Source organism: Myotis lucifugus, unplaced genomic scaffold (genome assembly GCF_000147115.1).
Source record: "Myotis lucifugus unplaced genomic scaffold, Myoluc2.0 scaffold_160, whole genome shotgun sequence".
NCBI lineage: Eukaryota > Metazoa > Chordata > Mammalia > Chiroptera > Vespertilionidae > Myotis > Myotis lucifugus.
In genome coordinates this window covers 1,429,238-1,441,711 of record NW_005871208.1, presented here as the reverse complement: position 1 = coordinate 1,441,711, position 12,474 = coordinate 1,429,238, and the positions used below count along the sequence as shown (strand labels likewise).

General features: G+C 52.9%; 1 protein-coding gene across 1 annotated transcript; it reads left to right on the top strand.

The window, feature by feature from the left end:
• Positions 1-2,324: 2,324 nt before the first annotated feature.
• Positions 2,325-11,063, top strand: KRT78 (keratin 78). The gene is made up of 9 exons (XM_006095706.3): positions 2,325-3,559; positions 3,962-4,176; positions 5,227-5,287; positions 5,977-6,072; positions 7,136-7,300; positions 7,639-7,764; positions 10,072-10,292; positions 10,553-10,587; positions 10,668-11,063. Exons 1-9 carry the CDS (start codon positions 3,194-3,196, stop codon positions 10,895-10,897), a joined length of 1,515 nt encoding a protein of 504 aa, XP_006095768.1. The 5' UTR covers positions 2,325-3,193; the 3' UTR covers positions 10,898-11,063.
• The last annotated feature ends 1,411 nt before the right edge of the window (positions 11,064-12,474 follow it).

Genomic DNA, 12,474 nt, shown 5'->3' with positions numbered 1-12,474 from the left:
CAAGCGTGTTCCTGGCGTTCTTGAGGAATGAATTAAGGGATAAACTAGGCTAGGCCTCTTTCATGCCCTATACTTATTGTGCCTTATCATAATTGCAATTAAATACTTGTCTAATTACCTTTTCAGTGTCTCTTTCTCCACTAGGCTCTAGGCTTTTTTGGTGCCAGGGCTGGGCCTTCCTCTCTGCTAAATTCCTAACTCTCAGCACAGGCCCTGCACGTAGTAGGTACTCAACCATATTTTGTTGAGTAAATGAATAAATGTGAATAAATGGCTTTTGGGTCAAAAACTCTACCGCATAAGCAGAACAGGCTTGAGAGCAATTAGAGAGAGAGAGGCCGGGGAGTTGTAGCTGTGGCCAGAGGGCACTTAGGGGCCACTTAGGGGGAACTTATGGGGATGCCGTGAGAAATGCAGTGAGAGACAGGGGCTATGGGGAGCTACAATGAGCTGGGCTGGCCAGGGGCTTTCTCTAAGGCAGGATAAGGTGGCAGGGACTGCAGAGCTCCAGGTGTGGGTGAGAATGGTTAACCTGGAGCAGGAATATAATCCCATAGATAGAACCCATTAGAGCCTTTGTATTTGCCAGGCTTAATATTAAGTCCAGGGTTCGAGCCCTTTGCACCTTTGCTGCTGCATAGATTGGGATCCCTAGTGTACTCTGGTGTGCAGGAACAGATAACTCAGACTGAGGGGCCGAGCATTCAAATCTCCAAACAATTTGGTCCTTCTCTGCATCACTGCGTAATTTTTTTCTACCTGGGGAAACACATGTGACAGCAGCATTTGAGAACCTGGGCATTTAAGAAGGTCCCTCCACGAGTAAGAACTCATCTCCTAAAACAAGTGCTTACTGGTGCCCAGTGTATGCCAGACCCTGAGCTAGATAGACTGGTGGACAAGACAGACAAATGGAGTACTGGTCAAAGGTTTGGTTGGCAGTGGTCTGTGCTGGCTGGGGGTCCTGGATCCAGCCTCATCAGCTGTGTGGGTGGCCTTAGGCAAGTTACTCAGACCACAGAGCACTGGGTCAGAGCAGGCTTAGAGGTCACCTGGTGCAATCGCTTAGGTTACTCAAGGGTGCACAGTCTGCACCCCGCCCTACAGTCAATGGGACCTCAGAGTCTTTAAGTGTAAAATGAGGGCATTGGACCTTGAAGTTCACTTGGGCTCGAATATTCAATAATATTTCAAGTATGGGGAAGTTCCAAGGAGGTGGATTTGGTCCCATCTCAAGTATGTGAGCTCTGTCTTCAACTTAAAAAAAAATTGATTTCAGAGAGGAAGGGAGAGGAAGAGAAAGATAGAAACAGCAATGATGACAGAGAATCATTGATCAGCTGCTTCCTGCACGGCCCCCACTGGGGATCGAGCCCGCAACCTGGGCTTGTGCCCTGACCGGGAATCGAACCATGACCTCAACCACTGAGCAGTCTTCCCCTTTTTAATACCAGGGTCGGGGGAGGGGTGGTAGGGGTGGTCCAGTCCAGTCCATGGAGATCATTCTCAGGCATATTCGTGGGACCCAGAAGAAAGGCACCTGGCCCTCTTTGCCTCTGCAAACTGGTCCTGGGGGTTAGGGCTTGGAGGTGGGTCCTCAATACAATTCAACCCATGTTCCAGGTTCTCTTTCTAGATGGCCCCCTCTCCTGCCTGCCTCCCTCTCCCTGGTGCATCTGGATCCCATACTTGGGTCTTTTCTCCTCTTCTCTTCTTCACCTGCCCCATCAGTCCCTTGATCTCCTTTGCTCTTCCCATTGAAGGCCTGGCCTGGGATTCCCCTGAGGTCATCTGTGGTTCAGGTTCATGTAGGGGAAGGAGGAAGGGGCTTCTAATCCTCTGGAGGGCAGGGCGACCTGCTCCCCTTGTCTGGCTGGGGGAGGGGTGGAGTATCTCCGGGATGGCTTGCACCGCTAGGACTGACTTCCTCATGTCTTGGTCTTGAGTGTGTATTATGCCGAGTCTCTCTTTGACCTTGCTTCAAGCTGCATTATCAAAGGCTCCAGTATTGTAGCTTTGGAGTACACCAGGCTCTAGAAAAGGAGGTGTGTGTGTGTGGGGTGGGGGTGGGGGTGGGGGGGAACAGGGAGAAATAACTCTCTAGCCATGTACAGAAGAAATTTTAGAAATTTCTAAACAACCAGAGCTGCCTGATACTGCTCACCAGCAGTGGAGGAGCCTCAGTGGTGAGGGTGGGGGTGGTGGTTGTGGTGAGGGCTGGATGCCTCCTTCCAGGGGTCCTGCCGCAGAGGAGGCCCACTCAATGTTAGGCGTGCTCTGGGGTTCCTCCACTTAGCAGACTGTCAGGGCAGAGACAGTATCTATCCCATGGGGAACCCCAAGCTCCTGTTTCTGCTCCCAGCTCCCTGAGGCAGCATGTTTCTAAACGCATTTTATTTCATAGCCTGGGTGCCTCTGATCTGTAACCTGACAATGTGGAGCTTGACTTGGAGACGGGATGGCCCTGGGTGTTTATGGAAGGGACACAGGCTGGGCTCATGCTCCATTGGCCGTGATCCTGAATGGAGATGCCCGGTTTGAGTGGGGTGGTGCCTCATGGATGATTGCTGGGTTGGGCAAGAGGAGGGACTTGGACACCCTGTTTTTCGGTTTCGTTTCCAAACCCTGAAGTATTTTTTAGTCAACCCTGACAGTAACACGTCCTGGCCTCTCAGTGCTGCAAAGTGCCTTCCTTCTCCAGCTCTTATAGGTAGATTTTTCCTTGAGAAGCTTCACTTACCTCTGTCTAACATCTCCAAGGCATTCAGGTTCTCTGTCTGAGCCCCTCCACCCTTTTCCCCCTTGAATGTCCTTCCTTTCTTCCCTGTGTCCTTTTCCAGGAAGTCTTCCTTGACTGACCCTCAGTGATTTTGCTCAGGGCCATTGCTCCCCATCCCCAGTACTGAAGTCCAGGCCTCTGGCTACTTCCTTGTCTTGGGGACAGGCCCAGCTCTCCCTCAGGGTCTGGGTCTCCTTCCTGGGGCTCTGCACGTGCCGGGCACTTATTCTCCAGGTGTGTCAGACAGGTCAGCTGGAGACAGTGACAGACACAGTCAGGCCAAGAACATCTTGCTCTCCAAGGCCCAGCCCAGGCACGGGAGGGGATAAAAGTCTTGTGCCAGGGCCTCAGGGCAGGAACCACACATTTTGACTCTCCTCTGCCTGTGTGCTGCTGTGACTGCAAGTCTCTGCCATGTCTCTCTCCCCCGGCGGGGCCCAGAGGGGCTTCAGTGCTCGCTCAGCCTGTTCTGCTGGCTCCAGAGGCCGAGGCAGGGGTAGCTTCAGCAGCAGGAGCCTCAATTCCTTCGGGGGATGCCGAGGAGGCTCCCGTGGAATGGCCTGGGGGTCAGGGGGAAGGCCTGGGGTGCGGTTTGGGGTGGGGAGTGGTGGGCCTGGGCTTTCCCTGTGCCCTCCAGGGGGCATCCAGGAAGTGACCATCAACCAGGATCTGCTGACCCCATTGAAGATTGAGATTGACCCCCAGTTCCAAGTGGTGAGGACTCAGGAGACCCAAGAGATCAAAACCCTCAACAACCAGTTTGCTTCCTTCATTGACAAGGTGAGGGTCAACTCAGCTAAGCCCTGCCTCAGTGCACCCCTAGGAGGAAGTTCCCGATGGACTTGGGGATGGGGACGTCTGGTCTACCACTTTCCTAATCTACCTCTGCAGCAAAGAAGTCCCTCTTTGGTCTAATTGGAGTCTCCCTGGTTATGCGGAGGCCCTGCAGTCCCATGGTTGGGGCTCAGCAGCAGAAAGCTGCCAGCCAGCAGTGGGGAGACCCTTCCCTGTTAATCCTTCTGATCGTGTTGATGTGCTCAGAGTCTTGAGGCTGCCCCTGCCCAGGCTGGGTTGTGGGGCAGGGGAAGGTGGACTGACTACAGGGTCCCTGAGGCTTCATGCTCCAGAGGCTCTGCCCAGGGAGTCCCACAGGGGCCTCAGGGACCCTCTGCTTATGCGCAGGTGCGGTTCCTAGAGCAGCAGAACAAGGTCCTGGAGACCAAGTGGCACTTGCTGCAGCAGCTGGGGGTGAGTGACAGCCCTCGGGGCCTGGAGTCTTTCTTCGAGGACTACCTGGGCCGGCTCAGGAAGTGGCTGGAGGAGCTCCAGAGACAACGAGGGACTCTGGATGCTGAGCTGAAGTCCTGCCAGGACCAGGAGGAGGAGTACAAGGCCAAGTAGGTAGACCGAAGTTCCCCATGGGAACTGGGTGGGGTCTCAGAGAGCTGGATGGGAGCTGTTAGCTGAGGCCTTCCCCTGCCCGCTCCCCCACCCCCCGCCTCACCGGGCTTCCCTTTAGCCCCTCTGCATCTCATTCACGCTGACTCTCAGTGTGCCCCACCTGCTGCAGGTAAGTAGCCTGCTGCCCCTGCTGCCCCTGCTGCCCAGGTCTGAGAGCCAACAGGCCCCAGCTCCCAGGCCCAGGTTTCTGGCCAGCGCTGGGAGGGGCTTATTTAAATAATGCCTCAATGGGTTTTTTTCTGGAGAAATTCCTGTTGAGCAGGCTGTAGGCTAAAGTGACTCAGATGTTCTCTGGTATCAGGGGTGGAAGGGAATTTATTTTGTGGGACCATCCCCAGGCCCGTGGCATGATTCACAGCTCAGCTGTGGTTCTGGGTTCCCACCAAAGTCACCTGGTGGTGTGGAGAGAACCTTGGACTAACAGGAGGCTTAGGTTCAGTGGCTGTGGGCAAAGGACAGCTGTGTGGCCTTGAGCAAGGCGTTTTACCTCGCCCAGCCTCAGTTTCTGTATCTGAAAACTGGGAAGATGTCACCTGCCCTTCTTCCCTCCCAGGGCAGTTAGGAAGGTGGGATGTGAGGTGGAGTGGGCCCTGGAAGGGACCCAAGGTTGGGGACAGGAGACCTAGGTGTTAGGTCTGCTTGGCCACCTAATCATCTATGACTCGGGCAAGATGATTTGTAGAATCTTTCTGATAAAATCCAAACTGCCTGCTTCAGGCCCCATCATTGTGAGTGGTGAGAAAAGGTGTGTGTGCCTTGCAAATGTGAAGAAGAGCGGCCTGTGTCACTAAGGGGACATGGGCTGCAAGAATAGAGGACATAGCCAGGATGTGACAAAGACTTCCTGATAGGAAGGGTAGAGACACAGGCAGGTTGTGTGTCCTGCTTTGGAGCATCTACAGGCAAGAGTGGCCTCTACAGGGAGGTCGTGCTTGGAGGAAGCACATCGGCTCTGAACGCAGCATCTCTCTGCTTTTACCTGGCAGGTATGAACAGGAGGCCCACAAGCGGGCCACGGTGGAGAATGACTTTGTGGTTCTCAAAAAGGTGAGGGGGAGTGCCAGCTGCCCCATTTGCATCCTGAGCACCCACAGTCCAGAGCCCAGTCCTGGGTTGGGAGGGCAGAGGGTGGGAGATCCTCATGAAGAATACGCTGCCTGTCGGGGTTCCTCAGGAAAGTGGGACATCTACTTAGACATAGGGGCCCCAAGACAAGAGCCGATAGAACAGCGGTTCTCAACCTGTGGGTCGCGACCCCTTTGGGGGTCGTACGACCCTTTCACAGGGGTCGCCTAAGACCATCGGAAAACACATATATAATTACATATTGTTTTTGTGATTAATCACTATGCTTTAATTATGTTCAATTTGTAACAATGAAATTGGGGGTCACCACAACATGAGGAACTATATTAAAGGGTCGTGGCATTAGGAAGGTTGAGAACCACTGTGATAGAAGGATCATGTGATGTGTTTTGGGTGTCACTGAGAGAGAGGGTGGGGGGAAGTAGAAGAAGCAGAACTGGTTGGGATTAATCAGGGAAGGCTTCCTGAAGGCGGTGTGGGTCAATGTTAGACAAAAGCACAGGGCGGGGCTGGAGAAGGAAGAAGCGGGTGTCTGGAGATGGCTGCGGGTGGATGTTGGACAGTTTGTGAACAGAACTCCTGGGCCCGCCAGCCAGAGTGGGGCCACAGAGAGGAAGTAGGGATACATGGTTTCTGTCTCCCTCCCCCAGGATGTGGATGAGGTTTTCCTCAGCAAGATGGAGTTGGAAGGCAAGCTGGAGTCCCTGAGAAAGCACACCTGCTTCTTGAGGCGTCTGTATGAAGAAGTGAGGATCTGCCAGTGGCGGACGTGGTGGTCTCTGAGGGCAGGTGGTAGTGAGGGAGGGGGTAGAGTGGGCAGCCTCCCTGTGGCCACTGTGGGAGTGGCCAGGAGGGGTGAAGCCCAGTTAGGGTGACCTAGACTCTGGTCATTCAGTCTTTTGACAAACAATTACTGAGAAGTTACTAGGTGGGTTGCTAGGTTCTGGGGACACACCAGTGAATAACCCACCCAAAGTCACAAAGCTTGCTTTCTACTGGGAGATGGACAATGAATGACAGGCTTAGTAAATAAGTATGTTAGAAGGTGATAAATGCCACGGAAAAAAGGAAAATTAGAACAGGGAAAGGAGGATTGGGAAGTTAGGGGTAGGGCAGGTTGCAATTTCAAATAGGGTGGTCAGGGTGGCCTGATATAGAAGATAAAATTTGAGCAAAGATTTGAAGGAGGTGAGGAAGTTATCCTCGGTCCATTGGGCAGTTCTGATAACCTTCCTGAAGGTAGGAATCCTGGATCCCAGGGTGAGGGAGTGGCCCCCCGCCCTGTGTGCTGGTGTCTGAGGAAATGCAAGGAGGCCGTGTGGCTGGAACAGCTGGAGTGAGAGGGAGGTCAGGTGATAAGAGGTCAGAAGAGTGATGGGGACCAGATGATTTCAGGCCTTGCAGGACATTTTCCTTTAAATTCCAAGCTGCAAGCCCTGGCCGGGTACTCGGTTAGAAATTGTCCCTGTACACCAAGGTTGCAGGTTTGATCCCCAGTCAGGGCACATACAAGAATCAACCAAAGAGTGCATCAGTGGATGGAACAGCAGGTCATGTTTCTCTTTCTCTAAGATCAATATAAAAAAATTCCAAGCTTCAAGAGCTGTTGAGACCACCTCCTACAGCCCTCATTTCAGACAAGGAGACAGCCCCACAGAAGGCAGGGAGTGCTCAGTGCCACCCAGCGTGAATGAGGGCTGCCCACTGACGGAGTGTGGGCAGAGAGTCAGGCCTCTTGCCCACCTTCCCCGGGGCTCCAAGGGGAAAGGGAGCTGGGGCAAGTGGACACTGAGTCAGTCTTCCTGGCAGGAGCTGGGCCAGCTGCAGACCCAGGCCGGCGACATGTCCGTGGTGCTGTCCATGGATAACAACCGCTGCCTGGACTTCAGCGACATCATCGCCGAGGTCCGGGCCCGGTATGAGGAGATCACCCAGACCAGCAAGGCCGAGGCTGAGACGCTGTACCAGACCAAGGTGCCAGGGCCAGGGGCAGCACCATGCTGGAAAAGACTGGGTCTTCATGCCCATACCCCAGGGGGGTTGTCCACCTCGGTCCATTGGGCAGTTCTGATAACCTTCCTGAAGCTCCAGAGCTGGGTGGGCATGACCATCTCCATTCTCCGGGAGGGAGGCAATGCAGGAATCCTGTGGGAGATGAGCCTGGACTTCTGCAAGCGCATCCCACCATGTCCTGGTCTCAGTATTAACCCATGTTCCAAATGAGGACGTGAGGAAGCAACGGATGGGGGGCATGGGTCTTGGCGTCAAAGGTGAAGGTCCTCTCAACTCATGGTCACCTCTGTCCCCCTCAGTACCAGGAGCTGCAGGCATCTGCCCAGCTCCATGGGAACAGCATGAAGGAAATCAAAGTTCAGATCTCTCAGCTGCAGCAGGCAATCCAGAGACTGCAGAGACAGATTGAGGACCTCAAGAAGCAGGTGAGGGTCCCAGAGCTCCCGAGCCCTACCTCTTGCCTTTGTGCCGCGGTCACCGCTGGGCTGGTGTGAACCTTGATAACTGGCTGGACTCTAAGTAATTTGGGGTAGAGAGAACCTCAAGCCCCATTTAAGGGTACTTCAGCCTTCCTCTTATGCATTCTAGCTGCATGATCTCTGCATTGAACAACTCCAGGTGGCTCTGCTTGTGCTGGATTCCACATCCAGGTGTACATCTTGCTTTAGGCTCCTTGGGGAGAGGGTTAATTTATCTCTTTTCTTATCCCTCCTTTTAACTTTGATGCATCAAGCCCAGCAGGGCCTCTAAGGCCATGCACTGAATTTCCTGGTTCCCTTTTAGGGAGGGTGATAGCCAGGACCTCAGGGAGCAGGCGACATGGGCAGTAGAGTGGGGGGCTGAGCCCTCCTTAGGAGGTAATGCTGTTGGTGCCTAGTGTGGGGAGGAGTGAGAGGGATGGAGGGAGAGGATGGCAAGGGCAGGGAGGTGGTTTCCTATTCCTCTTGGAGAATTCATTTCTAGATGTGAAGGATTTCCAGTTCTTAAGTTTTCAAGTGTCTTTGTATTCACTTTCCCCAAATCTGAAGAATCGGTTTTGGGGTCAACAGAGCGTTGAGAACTGAGACCAGAGTCAGGCGGTTTCCTCTAAGAACTTTGGCTTGACTCCCAAGTTGCACATGACCCATCCATTGCCAGCAGGGCCCTCAGGGGAAAATCCTTAGAGTACAGATCACTCAAAGCCCAGACTCGGACTCCAACCATCCTTACCTGCTCTTCTTTGGAGTGTGATGCAGGACCTGTTACTTAATTTGCTGCCGTCGTGCTTTGCCCTTAAGTTTGGATTCCTTGCTTTGGATTCCCTGGGTTGCCTATTAAAATAGTTCCCTGCACCTCCTGTCAGACAGAGGGAATCAGGGTCTCTAAGGATGGAGCCCAGAAACCTGCTTTCTAAACTAAGTTCGCCCAGATGACACGAATACGGGGAGTCTCAAAGCCCAGCTGCCAGAACTTAGGGTGGAACTACGTCCCCATGTCTGGAAACCAGAGCTCCTCCCACCAAAGGCTTGAACCCTCCTTGGGGATATGACTCCCCCCGCTCCCATTACTACTCCTCTTCATGCACACAAGCCTGATGAATTGGGACCCCCTGTGCCAGGCCCCAGGCAGAGCCCTGAGGGTTACAGTTAGAGGGGTGGACTGGACTTCAGCTTTAGGTAGGGTCCTGACTCTGACACTCACCTTTCTGAGCCTCAGTTTCTTCATCTGTAGAATGGAGATGATGCTCCCCATCCACAGGGTGCTTGTGTGGGAAAGAGTAATGAGAACCTTTAGGGAATGCCTTCATTCCGAACCAAACATGAGGGCCAATCAGCTGGATGGCCAATTAGACAGGGATCTTCATCTAAGAGTTTTCTGTGGGATTGGAGAGAAAAGTACAAAGAATGTATTTTTCAAACTAAAAATGGAGGTACATAGTTTGATAAACTCTGAAAACAGGACAAAATATTTGAAATGGGGCTGCTCCCAAAATATCCAGGGCCGTGGTGGCCAACAAGATGAACCTTGTAGGTAATGATCGGAACAGGACAGGAAGAGGCTTGGCAGAGGGAAGAAGCAGGAGTGATCACTTGCGGTGGGAAAGGGTGGGTTAGTTTCTTGTGGCTGCTGTAACAATGTACCACAAGGTTCGTGTCTTGAAACAACAGAAACTTATTCTCTCAATCTGGAGATGAGCCTGGACTTCTGCAAGCACAGAAATCAGAGTCAGCAGGGCCATGCTCCCTCTGAAGGAGCCAGCTGGAATCCTTCCTGGTCTCTGCCTACTGGTGGCTCCGGCAATTCCTTGGCATTCCTGGTTTTGTAGCCACATCACTCCAGTCTCAGCCTCCATCTTCATGTGGTGCCTTCTCTCTGTGCCCGTGCCCTCTCATCTTTTTCTAGGAACACCAGTCATTAGGTTCAGGACTCACCTGAAATACAATATGATGTCACCTTGAGATCCTTAACTAATTACATCTGCAAAAAACCCTATTTCCAATTAAGAGCACATTCTGAAGTTCTTGGTGGACCTGAGAGTTTTGGGGGACAATATTCAACCCATTATGGGAGTTAAGGAAGCAGAAGAGGCCATACTCTTCCGTAGAATAAGAGCCGTGGGAGGGGCCAAGGATACTTTTGAGCTCATGTGATTATGCTGCATCCTAGCCTTCAAGTTTTATCCATAGTAAGTGCTTTGGAAGGCTGTGTTGTGCTTACTGCCATTTCCTCCCTCATATCTACATCCCTCCCAGAATGCCAACCTGGAAGCCGCCATCGCACATGCTGAGCAGCGTGGGGAGCTGGCTCTCAAGGATGCTCAGGCCAAGGTGACCGAGCTGGAGGCCGCTCTGAGAACCTCCAAGCAGAACATGGCCCGGCTGCTGCGACAGTACCAGGAGCTCATGAGCACAAAACTGGCCCTGGACGTGGAGATCGCCACCTACCGCAGGCTGCTGGAGAGCGAGGAGTGCAGGTGGGGCCAGAGGACCTGGGGATATGTTTCTTGTGGGGAAAGGTGATGGTGGAGGATGGAATGCCAACACAGAGCTTTCCTTGTGAGGGGAATCCTGAGAGATTTCCTCACATTCTAAACCACTGAGGGCAACCCATTCTGCTGGGAGGGGTTTTAAATTGGGGACCGTGGACTTTATCTGCTGAGAAAGTAGGTGAGCTGCTCCAAGAGGCATTCTTGCGCCTTTCTCAGCAGTTCCTCTCTTGTTTTTTCTCCCCCAGGATGTCTGGGGAATGGAACAGCCAGGTCACCATCTGTGAGTATCAGGGGAGTTTCAGGGAGGGATCCCCATGGGGAGCCGAGGACCCTACTGTGACACTGGTGTATTTCTTGCAGCCGTGGGGGGAGGCAGTGCCATCCTGTCTGGAGGAACTTGTGGACTCGGAGGTGGGTCCAGCTGCTCCAGCGTCGTGACTGGAGGCTCCAACATCATCCTGGGCTCTGGACAGGGCCCTGTGATGGGGTCCTGCTCTGTGTCCAGCTCTGGCTCTGGCTCTGGCTCCAGCGGCCGCACCATCCTGAAGAAGACTGTCGAGTCAAGTCTTAAGACGTCCATTACATACTGAGTACTGTGGCAGCCACTTGCTTTCCTGCCTTCCTGAACATTCTCAGCCCTACCCCCACCCCATCATCCCATCCCTGCATGGCCAGTTGTGTGTCCACTGCCCACAGGGGATGCTGCAAAAATCAATAAAGTCATGTCTGCCTGCTGTTCTGAGTGCTGGCCTGGTCTTGCCTAGTGATTTGTCTAATTTGTCTGCTGCTTGCCCAGTGCATACTGCTCCATCCTCCAGCTAGCCAGCCTCATCCTCTCCTCTCTCCATGGCCTCCAAGCAGAGCTAGGAAAACTCTGGGTTTGGCTTGGCCAGTCTGCATCTCACCCAAGTATTGTCCTTTGCGGGGAGGGGAGAGGTCTGAGGGTCACCGACCAGACCCTAGAGCAGGGGTGGGCAAACTTTTTGACTCGAGGGCCACAATGGGTTCTTAAACTGGACCGGAGGGCCAGAACAAAAGCATGGATGGAGTGTTTGTGTGAACTAATATAAATTCAAAGTAAACATCATTACATAAAAGGGTATGGTCTTTCTTTTTTTTAGTTTTATTCATTTCAGCGGGCCGTAGTTTGCCCATGGCTGCCCTAGAGTCTATACCAAGAGGCACCTGCCCTTGTCCTACTCATCTGCTTCTGAGCCTCCATTTCTCTAGCTTTTCTGTGAAATGAAGCAGCCCCAATTCTCTCTGGGGATGAGTTTTCCTTCCTCTCCTTACCTCTCCATTCCCTCCCACAAATTGTATTGGGTACAAACCACACTTGAGCCACTGTTCCACGACTGGGGCTACTCTGGCAAGCAAGACCAAACCATCCTGCCCTCCTAGTGGCTCTGGAGACATCTGCTTCTGATGTCTGGTTCTCATGGGCCCTCCCACCCATGAGAACCAGGTCTTCCTTCTCAGAGCCCTTGGCTCCAGTGCCAGAGGCCAGCCTCCTATGGCTAATTCAGACACCTTGGGTTGAGAGATGGGTGGTGAGGCCCTTTTGTGTCTTGTCTCTTCTAATCCCTTCCTCCTTATACCCTGGCTCCAGCTCTACCCAAGGTGGCAAAGCTGAGTCTTGTCATCTCACCCCCACCTTTCATCTCTGAGCTTTAATCTGGCCTTCCTCTTGGACAGGGGTGCCCCAGTCAGGTTAATAATTCAGCAGTGATGCTGAGCAATAGCCTTCAATATGTGTTCCAAGGGCATTTCGAGGAGAGGCTGAAGGGCAGGATCAAAGGTTCCCTGTGGCAATGTACATGTCTCTGTCATTCCTTCCAGCAATTCAGCTAGGCCTCCAGGCTTGCACACCCAGCAAAAAAGAAGGTGTGCCACTGCCCAGCCCACTCTCCACAAAACGCAATCTGTGAAATATTTAGGCTGTTCAGGTTATATCCTATGGGCATCTCACTTCTCACCCCAATCAGCTTATCAGAGGCTTCCTTCCAGCCCCCCAGGATACTCTCTGATGTTTTAGCATCTCTTGTAGCTTGTTCCCTGGTTAATCCTCCAGGATAGGCTCCATTTCTGATTCAGGACAGCCTCCCTTCATCCTGCTTCTCCTTTTCCCCAAGTTTGGACCAGATTCTTCTCCTCCTGGAAACCTTCC

Excerpts from the sequence above, each read along its gene's own strand:
- KRT78 (XM_006095706.3), top strand. The coding sequence starts at position 3,194 with ATGTCTCTCTCCCCCGGCGGGGCCCAGAGGGGCTTCAGTGCTCGCTCA. Across the intron at positions 6,073-7,135 it reads TGAGGCGTCTGTATGAAGAA|GAGCTGGGCCAGCTGCAGAC; the intron begins GTGAGGATCTGC and ends TCTTCCTGGCAG. Across the intron at positions 7,301-7,638 it reads AGACGCTGTACCAGACCAAG|TACCAGGAGCTGCAGGCATC; the intron begins GTGCCAGGGCCA and ends TGTCCCCCTCAG.